Raw genomic sequence first — 17,548 nt, forward strand, 5'->3', positions numbered from 1 at the left:
GTTTAACTTAATAACAAATATTTTCTCATTTTCAGATCCTCCAGGGCCTCCATCCAATCCAAGAATCACTGATACCACCAAAACGACAGCCACATTCAACTGGGGAAGACCCTTTTATGACGGTGGACTCAGTGTGACTGGATACATTGTTGAGTATAAAAAGGAGGGACATGATGACTGGGTTCAAGCCACAACATCTCTATTGAGGATAAATGAGTTTGTAGTTCCAAACCTACAAGCAGGCGGGAAATATTATTTTAGAGTTAGTGCAGTTAATTCAGAGGGACGTGGGGAACCTGCTGAAGTTGAGAAAGTTGTGGAACTTGTTGACCGTGAAGAGGTCCCTGACTTTGAACTTGATGCAGAATTGAGAAGAACACTTGTTGTTCGCTCAGGTGGTTCTATTCGTATATTTGTGCCAATCAAAGGTCGTCCAACTCCCGAAGTTACATGGATGAAAGAAGATGTTCCTCTTAAAGGTCGTGCCCACATTGATACTACTGAGTCATACACTTTATTAGTTGTTCCTGAGTGCACAAGGTATGATGCTGGTAAATACATCTTGACGTTAGAAAATGTTGCTGGAAAGAAGACAGGATTTGTTAATGTCAGAGTTGTGGACACACCGGGACCACCAGTCAACCTGAAGCCAAGAGAAATCACTAAAACCAGTGTCACTCTTCAGTGGGAAATTCCAATTATTGATGGTGGATCTAAGATCATAAATTACATCGTTGAGAAGCGTGATGCAACCCGAAAGGCTTTCACAACGATCACTACAAAATGCCAAAAGTGTTCCTACAAAGTTCCCGATTTAGAAGAGGGAGCTGAGTATTATTTCAAAGTTTCAGCTGAAAATGAACGAGGTATTGGTGAGGCAGCAGAGACAGCTGAGCCAATCAGAGCTTCTCAAGCTCCATCTGCACCAGACAATCTAATAGTTACTGATGTATCAAAGGACACAGCAACTCTTGCATGGACCAAACCAAAACATGATGGTGGTAGCAGAATCACTGGCTATGTGATTGAGGCCCAAAAGAAGGATTCTGACCAGTGGGTACATGTGACAACAGTAAAGGCTTTAGACTATATCTCAACAGATTTGACAGAAAATGCAGAATATATATTCCGTGTCTTTGCTGTGAACAACTCAGGCAGAAGTGAACCTCGTGAAAGCCGGCCAGTTATAATTAAGGAGCAGACCACACCACCAGGATTTGATCTCCGAGGTGTCTATCAGAAGTTGGTAGTAGCCAAAGCAGGGGATAATGTAAAGGTGGAAATCCCTGTTTTGGGTCGTCCAAGACCATCAGTTGTCTGGAAAAAAGATGATCAAGAACTTAAACAAACACAGAGGATCAACATTGATGACACAGCAACCTCTACAATTCTCAACATACGTGAAATCAAGAGAAAGGATGGAGGACAGTATTCAATAACAGGAAAGAATATATTAGGAACTGTGACAGAGATCATTACTGTCCAAGTACATGACATCCCAGGACCTCCAACGGGACCAATAAAGATTGATGAAGTGTCCTGTGACTATGTACTTATATCATGGGATGCACCAGAGAATGATGGAGGAGTTCCTATCAATAATTATATAGTTGAAATGAGAGAAACCACAGGCACCTCTTGGGTGGAACTGGCAGCTACTGTTATTCGCACAACATTCAAAGCTGCACGCCTTACAACTGGAATTGAGTATCAGTTCCGTGTTAAAGCTCAAAATAGATATGGTGTTGGCCCCTTGATAACATCAGAACCAGTTGTTGCTGCTTATCCATTTGACGTACCACGCCAGCCAGGAATACCACAAGTTGTTGCCTTTACAAAAGACTCTATTACAATCAGTTGGAATGAACCTTCCTCAGATGGTGGAAGCCCAATTTTGGGATATCATATTGAGAGGAAAGAGAAAAACAGCATCCTTTGGCAGCGGATCAGCAAAGCTCTTGTAGTTGGAAACATTTTCAAATCATCAGGTCTCATGGATGCTATTGCATATGAGTTCCGTGTTATTGCTGAAAACATGGCTGGTCTTAGCAAGCCAAGTAAGCCTTCTGAGATGGCATATGCACTTGATCCAGTTGACCCTCCCAGTCAACCAGTGGCAATTAATATAACTAGACATGAGGTTTCTCTTCAGTGGCTGAGGCCAGAGGGTGATGGTGGTTTCCCGATCACTGGATACACAGTGGAAAAGAGAGAATTGCCCAGTGGCCGCTGGCTTAAAGCCAACTTCAGCAACATCCTTGAGACACACTTCACTGTAAGTGGTCTTACAGAAGATGCTTCATATGAATTCCGTGTTTTTGCAAGAAATTCTGCTGGATCTGTCAGTATGCCCTCCAAACCTTCTGAAGTCATAATCTGCAGGGATGATATTGAGGAACCAAAACTTGATGTTGATTCCAGTTTTAGCACTGTTGTGGTGGTTAAAGCAGGCGATGTCTTCAAACTAGATGCAAATGTTACTGGAAGACCAATCCCATCCTTGGTATGGAGCAAAGATGGGAAGGAGCTTGAAGATTCTGCAAAACTAGAAATCAAAACAGCAGACTTCTACACATGTTTGATCAACAAAGACTCTGCACGAAGAGATGGAGGTGCATTTACTCTGACTGCCAGTAACCCTGGAGGATTTGCCAAGTTTGTATTTAATGTTAAAGTCCTTGACAGGCCTGGGCCTCCAGAAGGACCACTTCATGTTACAGACATGACAACAGAGAAATGTATTCTGTCATGGTTGCCACCACTTCAAGATGGGGGAGCAAAGATTGAATATTACATCATTCAGAGACGTGAAACAAGCAGACTTGCATGGACAAATGTAACCACAGATTTACAAGTCAACCGCTATAAGGTTACCAAATTGCTGAAAGGAAATGAATATATCTTCAGAGTTATGGCTGTGAATAAATATGGTGTTGGAGAACCCCTTGAATCTGAGCCTGCTGTTGCAACCAACCCATATGTACCCTCTGATCCACCACAAGCCCCTGAAGTTACAACAATCACAAAGGACTCTATGGTGGTATGCTGGGGGCACCCTGAAAGTAATGGAGGAAGTCCCATTAATACTTACATAATAGAAAGAAGGGATAAAACTGGTCTTCGATGGGTCAAATGCAACAAGAGAACTGTTACTGATCTGCGCTTCAAAGTGTCTGGACTTACACAAGGGCATGAATATGAATTCAGGGTTCTTGCTGAGAATGCTGCTGGTTTAAGTGCTCCAAGCCCATCAAGTCCATTTTATAAGGCATGCGACACAATATTCCAGCCTGGACCTCCAGGGAATCCAAGAGTTTTGGACACAACCAAGTCATCTATTACTATTGCCTGGAACAAACCAGTTTATGATGGTGGCTCAGACATTACAGGGTATATTGTGGAAACGTGCCTACCAGATGAAGATGAATGGACAATTGTCACTCCAAGGGAAGGTCTTACAAGAACTTCATTTACCATAACAAGTCTAACTGAAAACCAAGAATATAAAATAAATATTTCTGCTTTGAACTGTGAGGGTGTTGGAGAGCCTGCATCTGTACCTGGCTCACCAAAAGCAGAGGACAGATATCTTCCTCCAGAAATTGAGCTTGACTCAGACCTGCGCAAAGTAGTAAACATTAGAGCTTGCAGCACTCTGAGATTATTTGTGCCAATTAAAGGAAGACCTGCACCAGAAGTTAAATGGTCTAGAGAGAATGGTGAACCTCTTGACAGAGCATCCATTGAGGTCACATCATCATTCACATCACTTGTTGTTGAGAATGTTGACAGGTTTGACGGTGGGAAGTATATGCTAACAGTGGAAAACAGCTCTGGAAGCAAAACAGCATTTGTGAATGTGAGGGTGCTTGACACTCCAGGAGCACCACAAAACCTGACAATTAAGGAAATTACAAAAGACTCAGTCTCGCTAATCTGGGATCCTCCTATTATTGATGGTGGGTCAAGAGTCAGGCACTACCTTGTAGAAAAACGTGAATCAACAAGAAAGGCATACTCTATTGTAAATGCATCCTGCCCCAAAACAAGCTGGAGAATTGGTGATCTGCAAGAGGGTTGCTTGTATTTCTTCAGAATTTTGGCTGAAAATGAATATGGTGTTGGCCTCCCTGTTGAAACTGCTGAACCTGTCAAGATTTCTGAAAAGCCTCTTCCTCCTGGCAAAGTGACTCTTAAAGAAGTTACAGGCAGTAGTGTAACTCTGTCTTGGGAGAAGCCAGATCATGATGGAGGAAGTAGGATAACAGGTTATATTGTGGAAATGCAAGGGAAAGGCAGTGACAAATGGAGTCAGGTCATGACAGTTAAAGTAACAGAGGCAGTTATTGCTGGTCTGATTCAAGGTGAAGAGTACTCATTCCGTATATCTGCAACAAATGAAAAAGGAATAAGTGATCCTCGTTCACTCAATGTGCCTGTGGTAGCAAAGGACCTTGTTATCACCCCTGCATTCAAGCATTTATTCAGTACATTTAGTGTGCTGGCAGGTGACGACCTCAAGATAGATGTACCTTATGTTGCTCAACCTAAGGCAGCAGTCACCTGGCTGAAAGATGGTGTTGCTCTGAAAGAGACAACAAGAGTAAATGCTGAAGTAACCGATAGGCATCTATATCTTGTAATCAAGGAGGCAACACGGGATGATGTGGGCACATATACTATCAAGATTGCAAACTCAGCTGGAGAGGCAACAACTGACATTACTGTTGTCATACTAGACAAACCTGGTCCTCCAACTGGCCCAATCAAAATAGATGAAGTAACTGCAGAGAGTGTGACACTCTCCTGGCAACCACCAGAGTATGAAGGTGGCTGTACAATCAACAATTATATTGTAGAAAAAAGAGACACATCTACCACAAACTGGCAGATTGTGTCAGCAACAGTAGCTAGAACAACAATTAAGGCTGCAAGACTGAAGACTGGCTGTGAATATCAATTCAGGATTGCAGCTGAAAACAGATATGGAAAGAGTTCATTTTTACTGTCTGAGGCTGTACTTGCACAGTATCCATTTGAACTCCCAAGTGCACCAGGAACTCCCACTGTTCAGTTTGTTACCAAGGAAAGCATGGTTGTTGTATGGAACAAGCCTGGCAGTGATGGTGGAAGCAAGATTCTGGGCTACCATCTTGAGAGTAAGGAAAGAAATAGCCTCCTATGGGTGAAACAAAATAAGACAATAATTCCAGACTCAAGATTCAAGGTCTGTGGTCTTGAAGAAGGCATTGAATATGAGTTTAGAGTTTATGCAGAGAATATTGTTGGTCTGAGCAAAGCTAGCAAAGTGTCAGAAATCCACGTGGCAAGAGATCCTTGTGATCCTCCAGGCAAACCCGAGGCAGTTATTGTCACCAGAAGTTCTGTCACACTAAGATGGACAGCACCAGAGTTTGATGGTGGCAGCAGGGTCACAGGCTATATTGTTGAGAAGAAAGAGTTGCCTAATGGTCGCTGGATGAAAGCTAGTTTCACGAATATATTAGAAACTGAATTTGTTGTCAGTGGCTTGGTGGAAGACCAACAATATGAGTTCCGTGTCATTGCAAGGAATGCTGCAGGGGTATCCAGCATTCCATCTGACAGTACAGGTGCAATCACAGCAAAGGATGAAGTGGAGCCACCTTTGATTGATTTGGATGCTAAATATTCTCAAACTGTTGTTGTTAATGCTGGAGAATCATTCAGGATTGATGCTGGAATATTTGGCAAGCCCATTCCATCATGCCATTGGATTAAAGCTGGTGAAGAACTTACAAATACAGCTAGACTGGAGATTAAGAGTACTGACTTCACAACTTCTTTAAGTGTAAAAGAGGCTATTCGTGTTGATGGTGGCCAGTATATGCTATTATTGAAAAATGTTGGTGGAGAGAAATCTATAAGTGTCAATGTCAAAGTTCTAGACAGGCCTGGGCCACCAGATGGGCCAATTTCAATTTATGGGGTTACAAGTGAGAAATGTTGCATAGCTTGGAAAACACCCTTACATGATGGAGGTGCTGAGGTATCTCATTACATTGTTGAGAGAAGGGAAACCAGCCGATTAGTTTGGACTGTTGTGGAATCTAAGGTACAAACCCTGAATCTGAAGATTACCAAGCTTCTTCCAGGAAATGAGTACATATTCAGAGTTATCCCTGTCAACAAATATGGAATTGGTGAGCCTCTGGAATCTGACCCAGTTATTGCAGCAAATCCATTTGTCACACCTGATGCACCTACTGGTGTTGAGATATCCAACATTACAAAAGACTCCATGGTTGTTACATGGGAAAGACCTACTAATGATGGAGGTAATGCAATTAATGGATATGTAATTGAAAAGCGGGATAAAGAAGGTGTTAGATGGACAAGATGCAATAAGCGTGTTGTTAGTGAACTCCGCTTCAGAGTGGCAGGTCTTCTTGAAAATCGCAGTTATGAATTCCGTGTCTCTGCTGAGAATGCAGCTGGAGTTGGCAAACCAAGTGCCCCAACTGTGTACTACAAGGCAGTGGATCCAGTCTTCAGGCCAGGTCCACCAAACAATCCCAAGGTTATTGATATCTCTAGGTCATCTGTTGTACTACAGTGGGGAAAACCTATTTATGATGGTGGTTGTGAGATTCAAGGTTATATTGTTGAGGCCTGTGAAGGCATATCTGATGAATGGACAATGTGCACACCACCTACTGGAATCACAGAAACAAGATTTGAAGTTAAAAAACTGTTGGAAAAACATGAATACAAATTCAGAATTTGTGCCATAAATAAGGTTGGAGTTGGTGAAAATGCTGATATCAAAGGATCCATAATCATGGAAGATAAACTTGAAGCACCAGATATTGATCTTGATGCTGACTTGAGAAAAATGATCACTGTTAGGGCAGGAGGATCCCTTAGATTATTTGTTCCCATCAGAGGCCGACCCGCTCCTGAGGTTAAATGGGGAAAAGCTGAAGGAGAAATTAACGAGACAGCACAAATTGATATCACAAGCAGCTATACTTCTCTTGTAATTGAAAACATCAACAGATTTGACAGTGGTAAATACACTTTGTCTTTGGAAAATTCAAGTGGAACAAAGTCTGCATTTATTAGTGTCAGAGTACTTGACACTCCTGATGCACCAGCAAACTTCCATGTGAAGGAAATAACAAAGAACTCAGTTACCTTGACATGGGAGCCACCTTTGCTGGATGGTGGAGCTAAGATAAAAAATTATATTGTTGAAAAGCGCGAGAGCACAAGAAAGGTATACTCTGCTGTGGCTTCCTGCAACAAAATGACATACAAGATTGAACAACTTGAAGAGGGCCACAACTACTTCTTCAGAGTTCTTGCTGAAAATGAACATGGTATTGGATTACCTGCTGAGACTCCAGAACCACTGAAAATCTCAGAAGTACCACAACCACCAGGAAAAATCACTGTAGTGGATGTTACACGCAAGAGCATATCTTTGTCTTGGGAAAAACCAGAACATGATGGAGGCAGCCGAATCACCCACTATGAAGTTGAGATGCAAGCAAAGGGCATTGAAAAATGGTCTCTGTGTGCACAAGTTAAATCACTTGACACCACTGTTACCAATTTAGCCCAAGGTGAAGAGTACAGTTTCAGAGTTATTGCAGTTAATGACAAAGGAAAGAGTGATCCTAGATTTCTAGCACATCCTGTCATTGCAAAGGACCTTGTAATTGATCCATCTGTGAGGACAAAACTTAGTACCTACAGTGTACAGGTTGGCCATGACTTGAAAATTGAGGCCCGTATCACTGGTCATCCAAAACCAACTATTACATGGACTAAAGATGGTACAGCTCTGAAACAGACCACAAGAGTTAATGTTGCAGACACTGCACACCACACAACTCTGTCTATTAAAGATGCAACAAGAGAGGATGGTGGCATGTACAACATTACAGTGGCCAATGTACTTGGACAAAAAGAAGCCATTGTTGAAGTCATCATACTTGAAAAACCTGGTCCACCAATGGGTCCAGTCAGGATAGATGAAATAAGCGCAGAAAGTATTACATTGTCATGGGATCCACCAACGTACACTGGAGGTTGTCAGATATCAAATTACATTGTACAAAAGAGAGATACTACTACAACCAACTGGGTAGTTGTTTCAGCTACAGTGGCAAGGACTACACTTAAAGTTGGAAATTTGAAAACTGGAGCTGAGTACCAGTTCAGGATCTTTGCTGAGAACAGATATGGCAAAAGCTATGCAATAGACTCAGAACCAGTTGTTGCTCAGTACCCTTTCAAAGAGCCAGGTCCCCCTGGAACGCCATTTGTGTCAGCATTCACAAAAGAGTCTATGGTTGTTGAGTGGCATAAACCAGTTTCAGATGGTGGCAGTGCTATTCTTGGATATCATCTTGAGAGGAAAGAAAAGAACAGTATTTTGTGGACAAAGATAAACAAAACACTTATTCAAGACACTAGATTTAAAACATCACCACTGGAGGAGGGTATAGAATATGAGTTCAGAGTCTCTGCTGAAAATATTGTTGGAATTGGCAAATGCAGCAAAGTTTCTGAGGGTTGTGTGGCACGTGACCCATGCGATCCTCCTGGTACACCTGTGCCAGTAATTGTGACAAGACACTCAGTGAAGCTCAGATGGACACCACCAACATATGATGGAGGCAGTCTGGTCACTGGGTATGTTGTGGAGAAGAGAGACCTACCAGATGGCCGTTGGATGAAAGCAAGCTTCACAAATATTCTGGAAACTGAATTTACAGTCACAGGTCTGACGGAAGACTCAAAGTATGACTTCAGAGTGATTGCCAGAAATGGTGCTGGATCAGTCAGCAAGCCTTCTGAATGCACTGGGCCAATCACAGCTAAGGATGAAGTTCAGCCACCAACGTTTGAGGTTGACTCACAGTACAGCCAAATAATCACTGTAAATGCTGGAGATACATTTACTCTGGAGGCTTCTGTACTGGGAAAGCCAGTTCCAACAATGCAGTGGTTCAAAGGCGATGTGGAAGTCGAAGCATCAGCAAGAGCAGAGACCAAGAACACTGATTTTAAAGCCGTGCTTGTTGTTAAAGATGCCATTAGAATTGATGGAGGGCAGTACACTTTGCACCTTACTAATGTTGGTGGAACTAAATCCGTGCCATTCAATGTGAGAGTGCTTGATAGACCTGGGCCCCCTGATGGTCCTTTAACAGTCTCTAATGTTACAAGTGAGAAGTGCTCATTATCATGGCTTCCTCCTAGACATGATGGTGGAAGCAGTGTTTCACATTACATCATTCAGAAAAGAGAAACAAGTCGTCTTGCTTGGACTGTAGTGTCTAGCGATTGTGGAGCAACCATGTTCAAGGTCACTAAGCTTCTTAAAGGAAATGAGTATATCTTCCGTGTCATGGCAGTCAACAAATATGGTGTTGGTGAACCTTTGGAGTCTGTCCCAGTAATTATGAGGAATCCATTTGTTCCTGCTGGAGCTCCTAAAGAGCTAGAAATAACAAATATTTCAAGGGATTCCATGACAGTGTGCTGGACTCGCCCTGAGACTGATGGTGGAAGTGAGATTGTTGGTTACATTGTAGAGAAGAGAGACAGAGCTGGTGTCAGATGGACAAAATGTAACAAACGCAGAGTCACAGACCTTCGTTTCAGAGTTACAGGTCTCACAGAGGATCATGAATATGAATTTAGGGTATCTTCAGAAAATGCTGCTGGAGTTGGACAACCAAGTCCACCAACTGTGTATTACAAAGCATGCGACCCCACATTTAAACCTGGTCCACCAACTAATGCACACCTTGTTGACACCACAAAGAACTCAGTGACTATTGAATGGAGTAGACCAATTTATGATGGTGGTTTAGACATCCAGGGCTACATTGTAGAGATCTGCAAAGCTGATGAAGAGGAATGGCTAACATGTACTCCACCTACTGGGTTGAATAATACTAAATTCACAATAACCAAACTAACAGAACACCAAGAGTATAAGGTTCAGATATGTGCTCTGAATAAGCTGGGTGTTGGTGAGCCAGTTGCTATCCAAGGCACTGTGAAGCCAGTTGATAAAATGGATCCTCCTGAAATTGAACTTGATTCTGAATTAAGAAAGGGCATTGTGGTACGTGCTGGAGGATCTATGAGAATCAGTATACCCTTTAAAGGCCGTCCCACTCCAGACATAAACTGGACAAAGGATGATGGTGATCTACCAAGTAAAGCACAAATTGAAAAGGGTTTGGATTACACCCAGCTCTCAATTGACATCTGTGACAGAAATGACGCTGGAAAATATACACTGAATCTAGAGAACAGCAGTGGTACCAAGTCAGCATTTGTTTCAGTGAAAGTGCTGGATACACCAGGTGCTCCACTAAATCTAATTGTGAAAGATATCACAAGAAATTACGTCACTCTCGTCTGGGAGCCACCACTTATTGATGGTGGTGCAAAGATAAAGAACTACATTGTGGACAAGCGTGAATCAACTCGGCCAGCCTTCTCTAACATCACCACAAAATGCACAAAGACCAGCTTGCGTGTTGGTGATCTCACTGAAGGTGGCATTTATTACTTCAGAGTCATGGCAGAGAATGAGTTTGGAGTTGGTCTACCTATAGAAACAGAAGAATCTGTAAAGACTGCAGATCCTCCTCTATCTGTGGGAAAGGTAACTTTAACTGATGTGACTAAAACCACTGCTTCATTGTCATGGGAAAAACCAGATCATGATGGTGGTAGTAGGATTCTAGGATATTATATTGAAATGCAGCCCAAAGGATCAGAAGACTGGGTAGTAGCAACAACTACGAAAACATGTGAGGGTACAGTTACAGGACTCAGTGCTGGTAGAGAATATCTTTTCAGGGTTTCAGCCTTTAACGATAAAGGAAAAAGTGATCCAAGGCCATTGGCTGCTCCAGTCACAGCCAAAGATATTACAATTGAACCAACCCTCAAAATGACTGTCAGCACATACAGTGTCCAGTGTGGTGAGGACCTCAAAATAGAAATTCCAGTAAAAGGTCGACCTGCACCAAAGGTTACATGGACTAAGGATGGGAAAGCACTAAAAGAAACAACAAGACTAAATGTCTCATGCACTGCAGCATCCACAGTTCTTAGCATAAAAGATGCCAATAGAGAGGATTCTGGCAAATATACAATAACAGCTACAAACAATGTAGGCACAGTCTCAGAGGAAATTGGCATAATCATCCTAGACAAACCAGGTCCACCAGTTGGACCAGTCAAAATTGAGGAAGTAAGTGCCAACTATGTTGTCATTTCCTGGGAGCCACCCATATACACTGGTGGTTGTCAGATAAACAACTATATTGTGGAAAAACGTGACACCACTACCACAGCCTGGCAGATTGTTTCTGCAACCATTGCACGTACAACAATCAAAATCTCTAAACTGAAAACTGGTTCAGAATATCAGTTTAGAGTATCTGCGGAAAATAGATATGGAAAGAGCTCATCATTAGACTCGGCACTTGTTGTTGTTAGTTATCCTTTCAGTGAACCTGGAGCACCTAACATGCCATTTGTGTCCTCTGTGACAAAAGATCATATGGTTATTGAATGGAAGCCACCTAGCAATAACGGAGGCAGTCCTGTTATCGGTTATCACCTTGAGCGCAAAGAGAAGAACAGCATTTTGTGGACAAAACTTAACAAGCTTTTGATTGCTGACACTCGATTCAAAACAGATGGTCTTGAGGAAGGCATTGAGTATGAATATAGAGTGTATGCTGAAAATATTGCAGGAATAAGTCCCCCAAGCAAAATTTCAGAAAGTGTTGTTGCACATGATCCATGTGACTCCCCTGGAACCCCTGAAGCTATTGTTATCACAAGGAACCTTGTCACACTTCAGTGGGCAAAGCCACAATATGATGGAGGCAGTGCAATCACAGGTTATATTGTTGAGAGGAAGAAGTTACCTGATGGCCGTTGGATGAAGGCCAGTTTCACTAATATAATTGATACACAATTTACAATCACAGAATTAACAGAAGGAGACAGATATGAATTCAGAGTAATTGCAAGAAATGCAGCTGGTGTTTTAAGTGAACCTTCTGAAAGCACTGGGCCAATTACTGCACAGGATGAGATTGAAGCCCCCTCAGTCTCCATGGATTCAAAATTCAAGGATGTCATAATTGTGAATGCTGGTGACACATTCACAATTGATGCTGACATTGCAGGAAAACCACTCCCTGACATCATGTGGCTAAAAGATGGAAAAGAAATTGACAGTGCTACCCAAAGAATGGAAATTAAATCCACTATTACACGTACTGTTCTAACGGTTAAAGATTGCATAAGAGTAGATGGTGGACATTTTGTCCTAAGTCTCAGCAATGTTGGTGGAACAAAACAAGTGCCTATAAACGTCAAAGTTCTGGACAGGCCTGGTCCACCAGATGGGCCTCTGAAGGTAACTGGTGTCAGAGCGGAGAAATGTTATTTACACTGGAGCCATCCAACACATGATGGTGGAGCTGGTATATCTCATTACATCATTGAAAAGAGGGAAACCAGCAGACTGTCTTGGACTATGGTAGAACCCAAAATTCAAGCTATCAGTTACAAAGTCACTAAACTCTTACCAGGTAATGAGTACATCTTTAGAGTCATGGCAGTGAACAAGTATGGTATTGGCGAATCACTTGAATCTGATCCAGTCATTGCAAAAAATCCTTTCAAGACACCTGGTCCTCCTTCAACACCAGAAGCAAGTGCAATCACTAGAGACTCAATGGTTCTTACATGGGAACGACCAGAGGATGATGGTGGCTCACAAATTGAGAGCTATGTCTTGGAGAAGCGTGATAAAGAGGGTGTCCGATGGACAAAGTGTAACAGGAAAAGACTAACTGATCTGCGTTTTAGAGCCACTGGATTAACTGAAGGGCACTCTTATGAGTTCAGAGTATCTGCTGAAAATGCTGCAGGTGTTGGCACACCAAGTGGACCATCTGAATATTACAAAGCCTGTGATGCAACCTATCCACCTGGCCCTCCAAGCAATCCCAAAGTGACAGACCATTCAAGCACAACTGTTTCTCTTGCATGGACTAGGCCCATTTATGATGGTGGCGCATCAGTCTCAGGATATATTGTTGAGATGAAAGAAGCCAGTGATGATGAATGGATTGTGTGTACACCACCTACTGGTGTACAAACAACACACTTCACAGTGAAAAAACTGAAGGAAAATGCAGAATACAACTTCCGTATTTGTGCAGTTAATATTGAAGGTGCTGGAGACCATGTTGATGTTCAAGGTTCTGTTATCGCTGCTGAGAAACTTGAGGCCCCTGAGGTAGAGTTAGATGCTGATCTGAGAAAAATTGTGACTGTTCGGGCAAGTGCAACACTGCGCTTGTTTGTCACAATCAGAGGAAGCCCTGAACCTGAAGTTAAATGGACAAAGGCAGAAAGTCCCCTAACAGAGCGTGCCCAAATTGAAGTCACAAGCTCGTACACCATGCTTGTCATTGACAACGTCGACCGATTTGATACTGGTAAATATGTTGTGACACTTGAAAACAATAGTGGCACCAAATCTGCATTTGTTAATGTCAGAGTCCTGGACTCTCCAAGTGCTCCAGTAAACTTTGTGGTTAAAGATATCAAGAGAGATTCAGTCCAACTACAGTGGGAACCACCACATATTGATGGGGGAGCCAAGATTACTCATTATATTGTAGAGAAACGTGAATCTAAAAGAATGGCATTTACAACGGTGACAAACAATTGTGTCAGGAATTCATTCAGGGTTGATGATCTCCAAGAGGGAGGTGTTTATCACTTCCGTGTACTAGCTGTGAATGAACTTGGTGTTGGCTTGCCTGCAACTACCACTGAGCCCATCAAAGTTTCTCAAGCACCTTTACCACCTGGTAAGGTTACACTTGTAGATGTAACTCGCCATAGTGCAAGCCTCTCATGGGAAAAGCCAGACCATGATGGTGGTAGCAAAATAACAGGCTACATTGTAGAGATGTTGACTAAAGGATCAGAAAAATGGACTGTGTGTGCTACAGTTAAAGCACTGGAAGCCACAATTGAAGGACTTACAACAGGAGAGGAATATTCATTCAGAATTATAGCCATTAATGACAAAGGAAAGAGTGATCCTAAACCCCTGGTAGCACCTGTTGTGGCCAAGGACATCACTATTGAACCAATTATTAACCTGTTATTTAGCACTTACAGTGTTAAGGCCGGAGATGATCTCAAAATTGATGTTCCATTTAGAGGCAGGCCACATCCAGAAGTGTCATGGAAGAAAGATGGCCACTCATTGAAGCAAACAACCAGAGTAAATGTTTTGACATCTACAACGTCCTCTAAGATTATCATTAAGGATGCAACAAGGGACGATGCTGGAAAATATGAGATCACGCTGACTAACCCAATTGGTGTTAAATCAGCTGAAGTAACAGTTATTGTTCTAGACAAACCAGGCCCACCAAGTGCAATCAGAGTAGATGAAGTAAGTGCTGATTACATATCATTATCATGGGATCCTCCAGTTTACGATGGTGGTTGTCAAATCAACAACTATGTTGTTGAGAAGCGCGATACAACCACTACAACATGGCAAATTGTTTCAGCTACAGTGGCAAGGACATCAATTAAAGTATCTCGCTTGACACAGGGAACGGAATATCAGTTCCGTATTGCTGCTGAAAATCGTTATGGCAAAAGCCATGCTGTTGACTCTGCCCCAATAGTTGCACAGTACCCCTTCACACCACCTGGCCCTCCAGCTGATCTTCAAGTTGCTCATGCCACAAAGTCAGGCATGTTAGTTACATGGAAACGACCAGCCAGCGATGGTGGAAGTCCAGTCATTGGATATCACTTGGAATGCAAAGAACAGAGTAGCATTCTCTGGACGAAAGTCACTAGGGGTCTTGTTGCTGACACTCAGTTCAAGGTAACTGGTCTTGAAGAGGGTATCCTCTATCAATATAGAGTATATGCAGAGAATATTGCAGGCATTGGACCTTGCACAAAAGCCTCTGAGCCTGTTGCTGCAAGAGACCCATGTGATCCTCCAGGTCAGCCAGTTGTTGTAAACATAACAAGAACTTCAGTTTCTCTCTCCTGGACAAAACCTGAAAATGATGGTGGAGCCAAGGTGACTGGTTATATTGTTGAGCGTAAAGAACTTCCAGATGGACGTTGGTTGAAGTGCAATTTCACCAATCTCCAAGAAACATATTTTGATGTCACAGGCCTAACTGAAGATCAGAGATATGATTTCCATGTGATTGCAAAGAATGCTGCTGGTTTACTCAGTGAGCCATCAGAGGGTACAGGCCCTGTTACAGTAAAAGATGACGTGGATCCACCCCGTATCACAATTGAGGATAAACTCAGACAGCTTGTTGTAGTCAAAGCAGGAGATATACTAAGAATTGATGCTGAAATTTCTGGCCGTCCAATTCCAGTGATTTCATGGTCAAAGGATGGAAAAGAAATTGAAGCAAAAGCAAGAGTTGAAATTTCTTCAACACTTATGTCTACCACACTGATTGTCAGAGACAGCATTAGAAGAGACTCTGGGCAGTATGTTCTCACATTACAGAATGTTGCTGGCACCAGATCTTTAGCTGTGAACTGTAAAGTCCTCGACAGACCTGGTCCATCATCTGGACCACTGGAAGTTACTGGCTTGACAGCAGAAAAATGTACATTAACTTGGGGACCACCACAAGAAAATGGTGGTGCTGAAATTCAGCACTACATTGTTGAAAAACGTGAGACAAGCCGTCTTGCTTGGACCTTGGTCTACGCAGACATGAAGGCCACAACATGCAAAGTCACAAAACTGCTTAAGGGCAATGAATACATTTTCAGGGTTCGGGGAGTGAATAAATATGGAACAGGTGAAGCTCTGGAGAGTGATGCCGTTAAGGCAATGGATCCATTTACAGTACCTGCTGCACCAACAAATGTTGAAGTTACAAGTGTAACGAGTGAAGCAATGACAATCTGCTGGGAACGACCTGTCTCTGACGGCGGCAGTAGTATTAGTGGCTATGTAATTGAAAAACGTGAAAAATCAGGTCTCCGTTGGGTCCGTGTGAACAAAAGGCCTGTTTACGACCTAAGAGTCAAAGCTTCCAATCTCCGTGAAGGATGTGAATATGAGTACCGTGTCTATGCTGAGAATGCTGCAGGTTTAAGTGCACCAAGTGTGCCTTGCCCTTTGACAAAGGCAGAAGATCCATTGTTCTTGCCATCACCACCAGCTAAACCGAAGATAATTGATTCTACCAAAACCACAATAACCCTTGCTTGGAACAAACCGTTGTTTGATGGTGGTTCTCCAGTTACAGGATACTCTGTTGAATACAGGAAAACCAATGACGAGGACTGGATTGTTGGAGTCAGACACACAAAGAACACTGAGTTCACTGTTGTAGGGCTGACATCAGGAACAGATTATGTCTTTGTGGTTAGATCAATCAACAAAATTGGTCCAAGTGAGCCAAGTCCAGAAACTGATCCCCAAGTAGCAAAAGAGAGAGAAGAAGAGCCTGTTTTCCTGATCAGTAATGAAATGAGAAAGACATTAATTGTCAAAGATGGTAGCTCATTTACTTTAAGAGTCCCATTTAAGGGGAAGCCTGTGCCACATGTTATGTGGAATAAACCTGATGTTGATCTGAGAGTTAGGGCAGCAATTGATACAACTGATACTTGCACATCTATCACAGTTGAGCAAGCTACAAGAAATGATTCAGGCAGATATAATGTGACTCTTCAAAATGTTGCTGGAACAGCTACGTTGTCACTGAATGTCAAAGTGCTTGATTCACCTGGACCACCTGCCAGCATTGCAGTTAAAGAAGTGACCAAAAACTCTGCAATTGTTACATGGGACACACCAGAAAATGAAGGTGGTGCTCCTGTAAAGAACTACCTTGTAGATCTACGTGAGGCAAGCAAAAAGGGATGGACAAGGGTTTCAGATAGTTGTCCTCGGCTTACCTTCAAGGTAACTGACCTTCAAGAGGGAGGTGTTTATTATTTCAGAGTCACTGGCGAAAATGAATACGGAATTGGAGTACCACTTGAAACCAAAGAGGGAACTAAGATTACAGGTATGTGTTTGACTGTAATATTAATAGTGAATCATGACTTGATAAAATCACTGTGGAATTACTGTATTTTTAATTTGTATTTCAATCCATATATAACAATTAATTTCAGAAAAACCAAGTCCACCAGGAAAGCTTGGAGTAACTGATGTCACAAAAGACAGCGTTGCCCTTGCTTGGACTAAACCTGAGCATGATGGTGGCAGCAGGATTACCAATTACCAGGTTGATGCTCTAGAAAAAGGACAACAAAAGTGGATAAAGTGTGGTGTGACTAAAACAACACATTTTGTTGTCTATGGCTTGAGAGAGAATGCTGAGTACTTCTTCAGAGTTCGTGCTGAAAACCATGCTGGGTTTAGTGACCCTAAAGACATGGTTATGCCCGTGCTTGTTAAAGATCAGTTAGGTAA

General features: G+C 42.4%; 1 protein-coding gene across 3 annotated transcripts in view; it reads left to right on the forward strand.

The window, feature by feature from the left end:
- The window catches only part of ttn.2 (titin, tandem duplicate 2), a 180,210-nt gene that overhangs the window by 133,808 nt on the left and 28,854 nt on the right, over nt 1-17,548 (forward strand). For all 3 annotated transcript variants that reach the window (XM_037539621.1, XM_017710611.2, XM_017710612.2), the window contains 2 exons: nt 36-17,138; nt 17,248-17,544. In XM_037539621.1, coding sequence (XP_037395518.1) covers nt 36-17,138; nt 17,248-17,544 — 17,400 coding nt within the window. The remainder of the gene's footprint in view (nt 1-35; nt 17,139-17,247; nt 17,545-17,548) is intronic.

This window comes from Pygocentrus nattereri, chromosome 6 (assembly GCF_015220715.1).
Source record: "Pygocentrus nattereri isolate fPygNat1 chromosome 6, fPygNat1.pri, whole genome shotgun sequence".
In the NCBI taxonomy this organism is placed as follows: domain Eukaryota; kingdom Metazoa; phylum Chordata; class Actinopteri; order Characiformes; family Serrasalmidae; genus Pygocentrus; species Pygocentrus nattereri.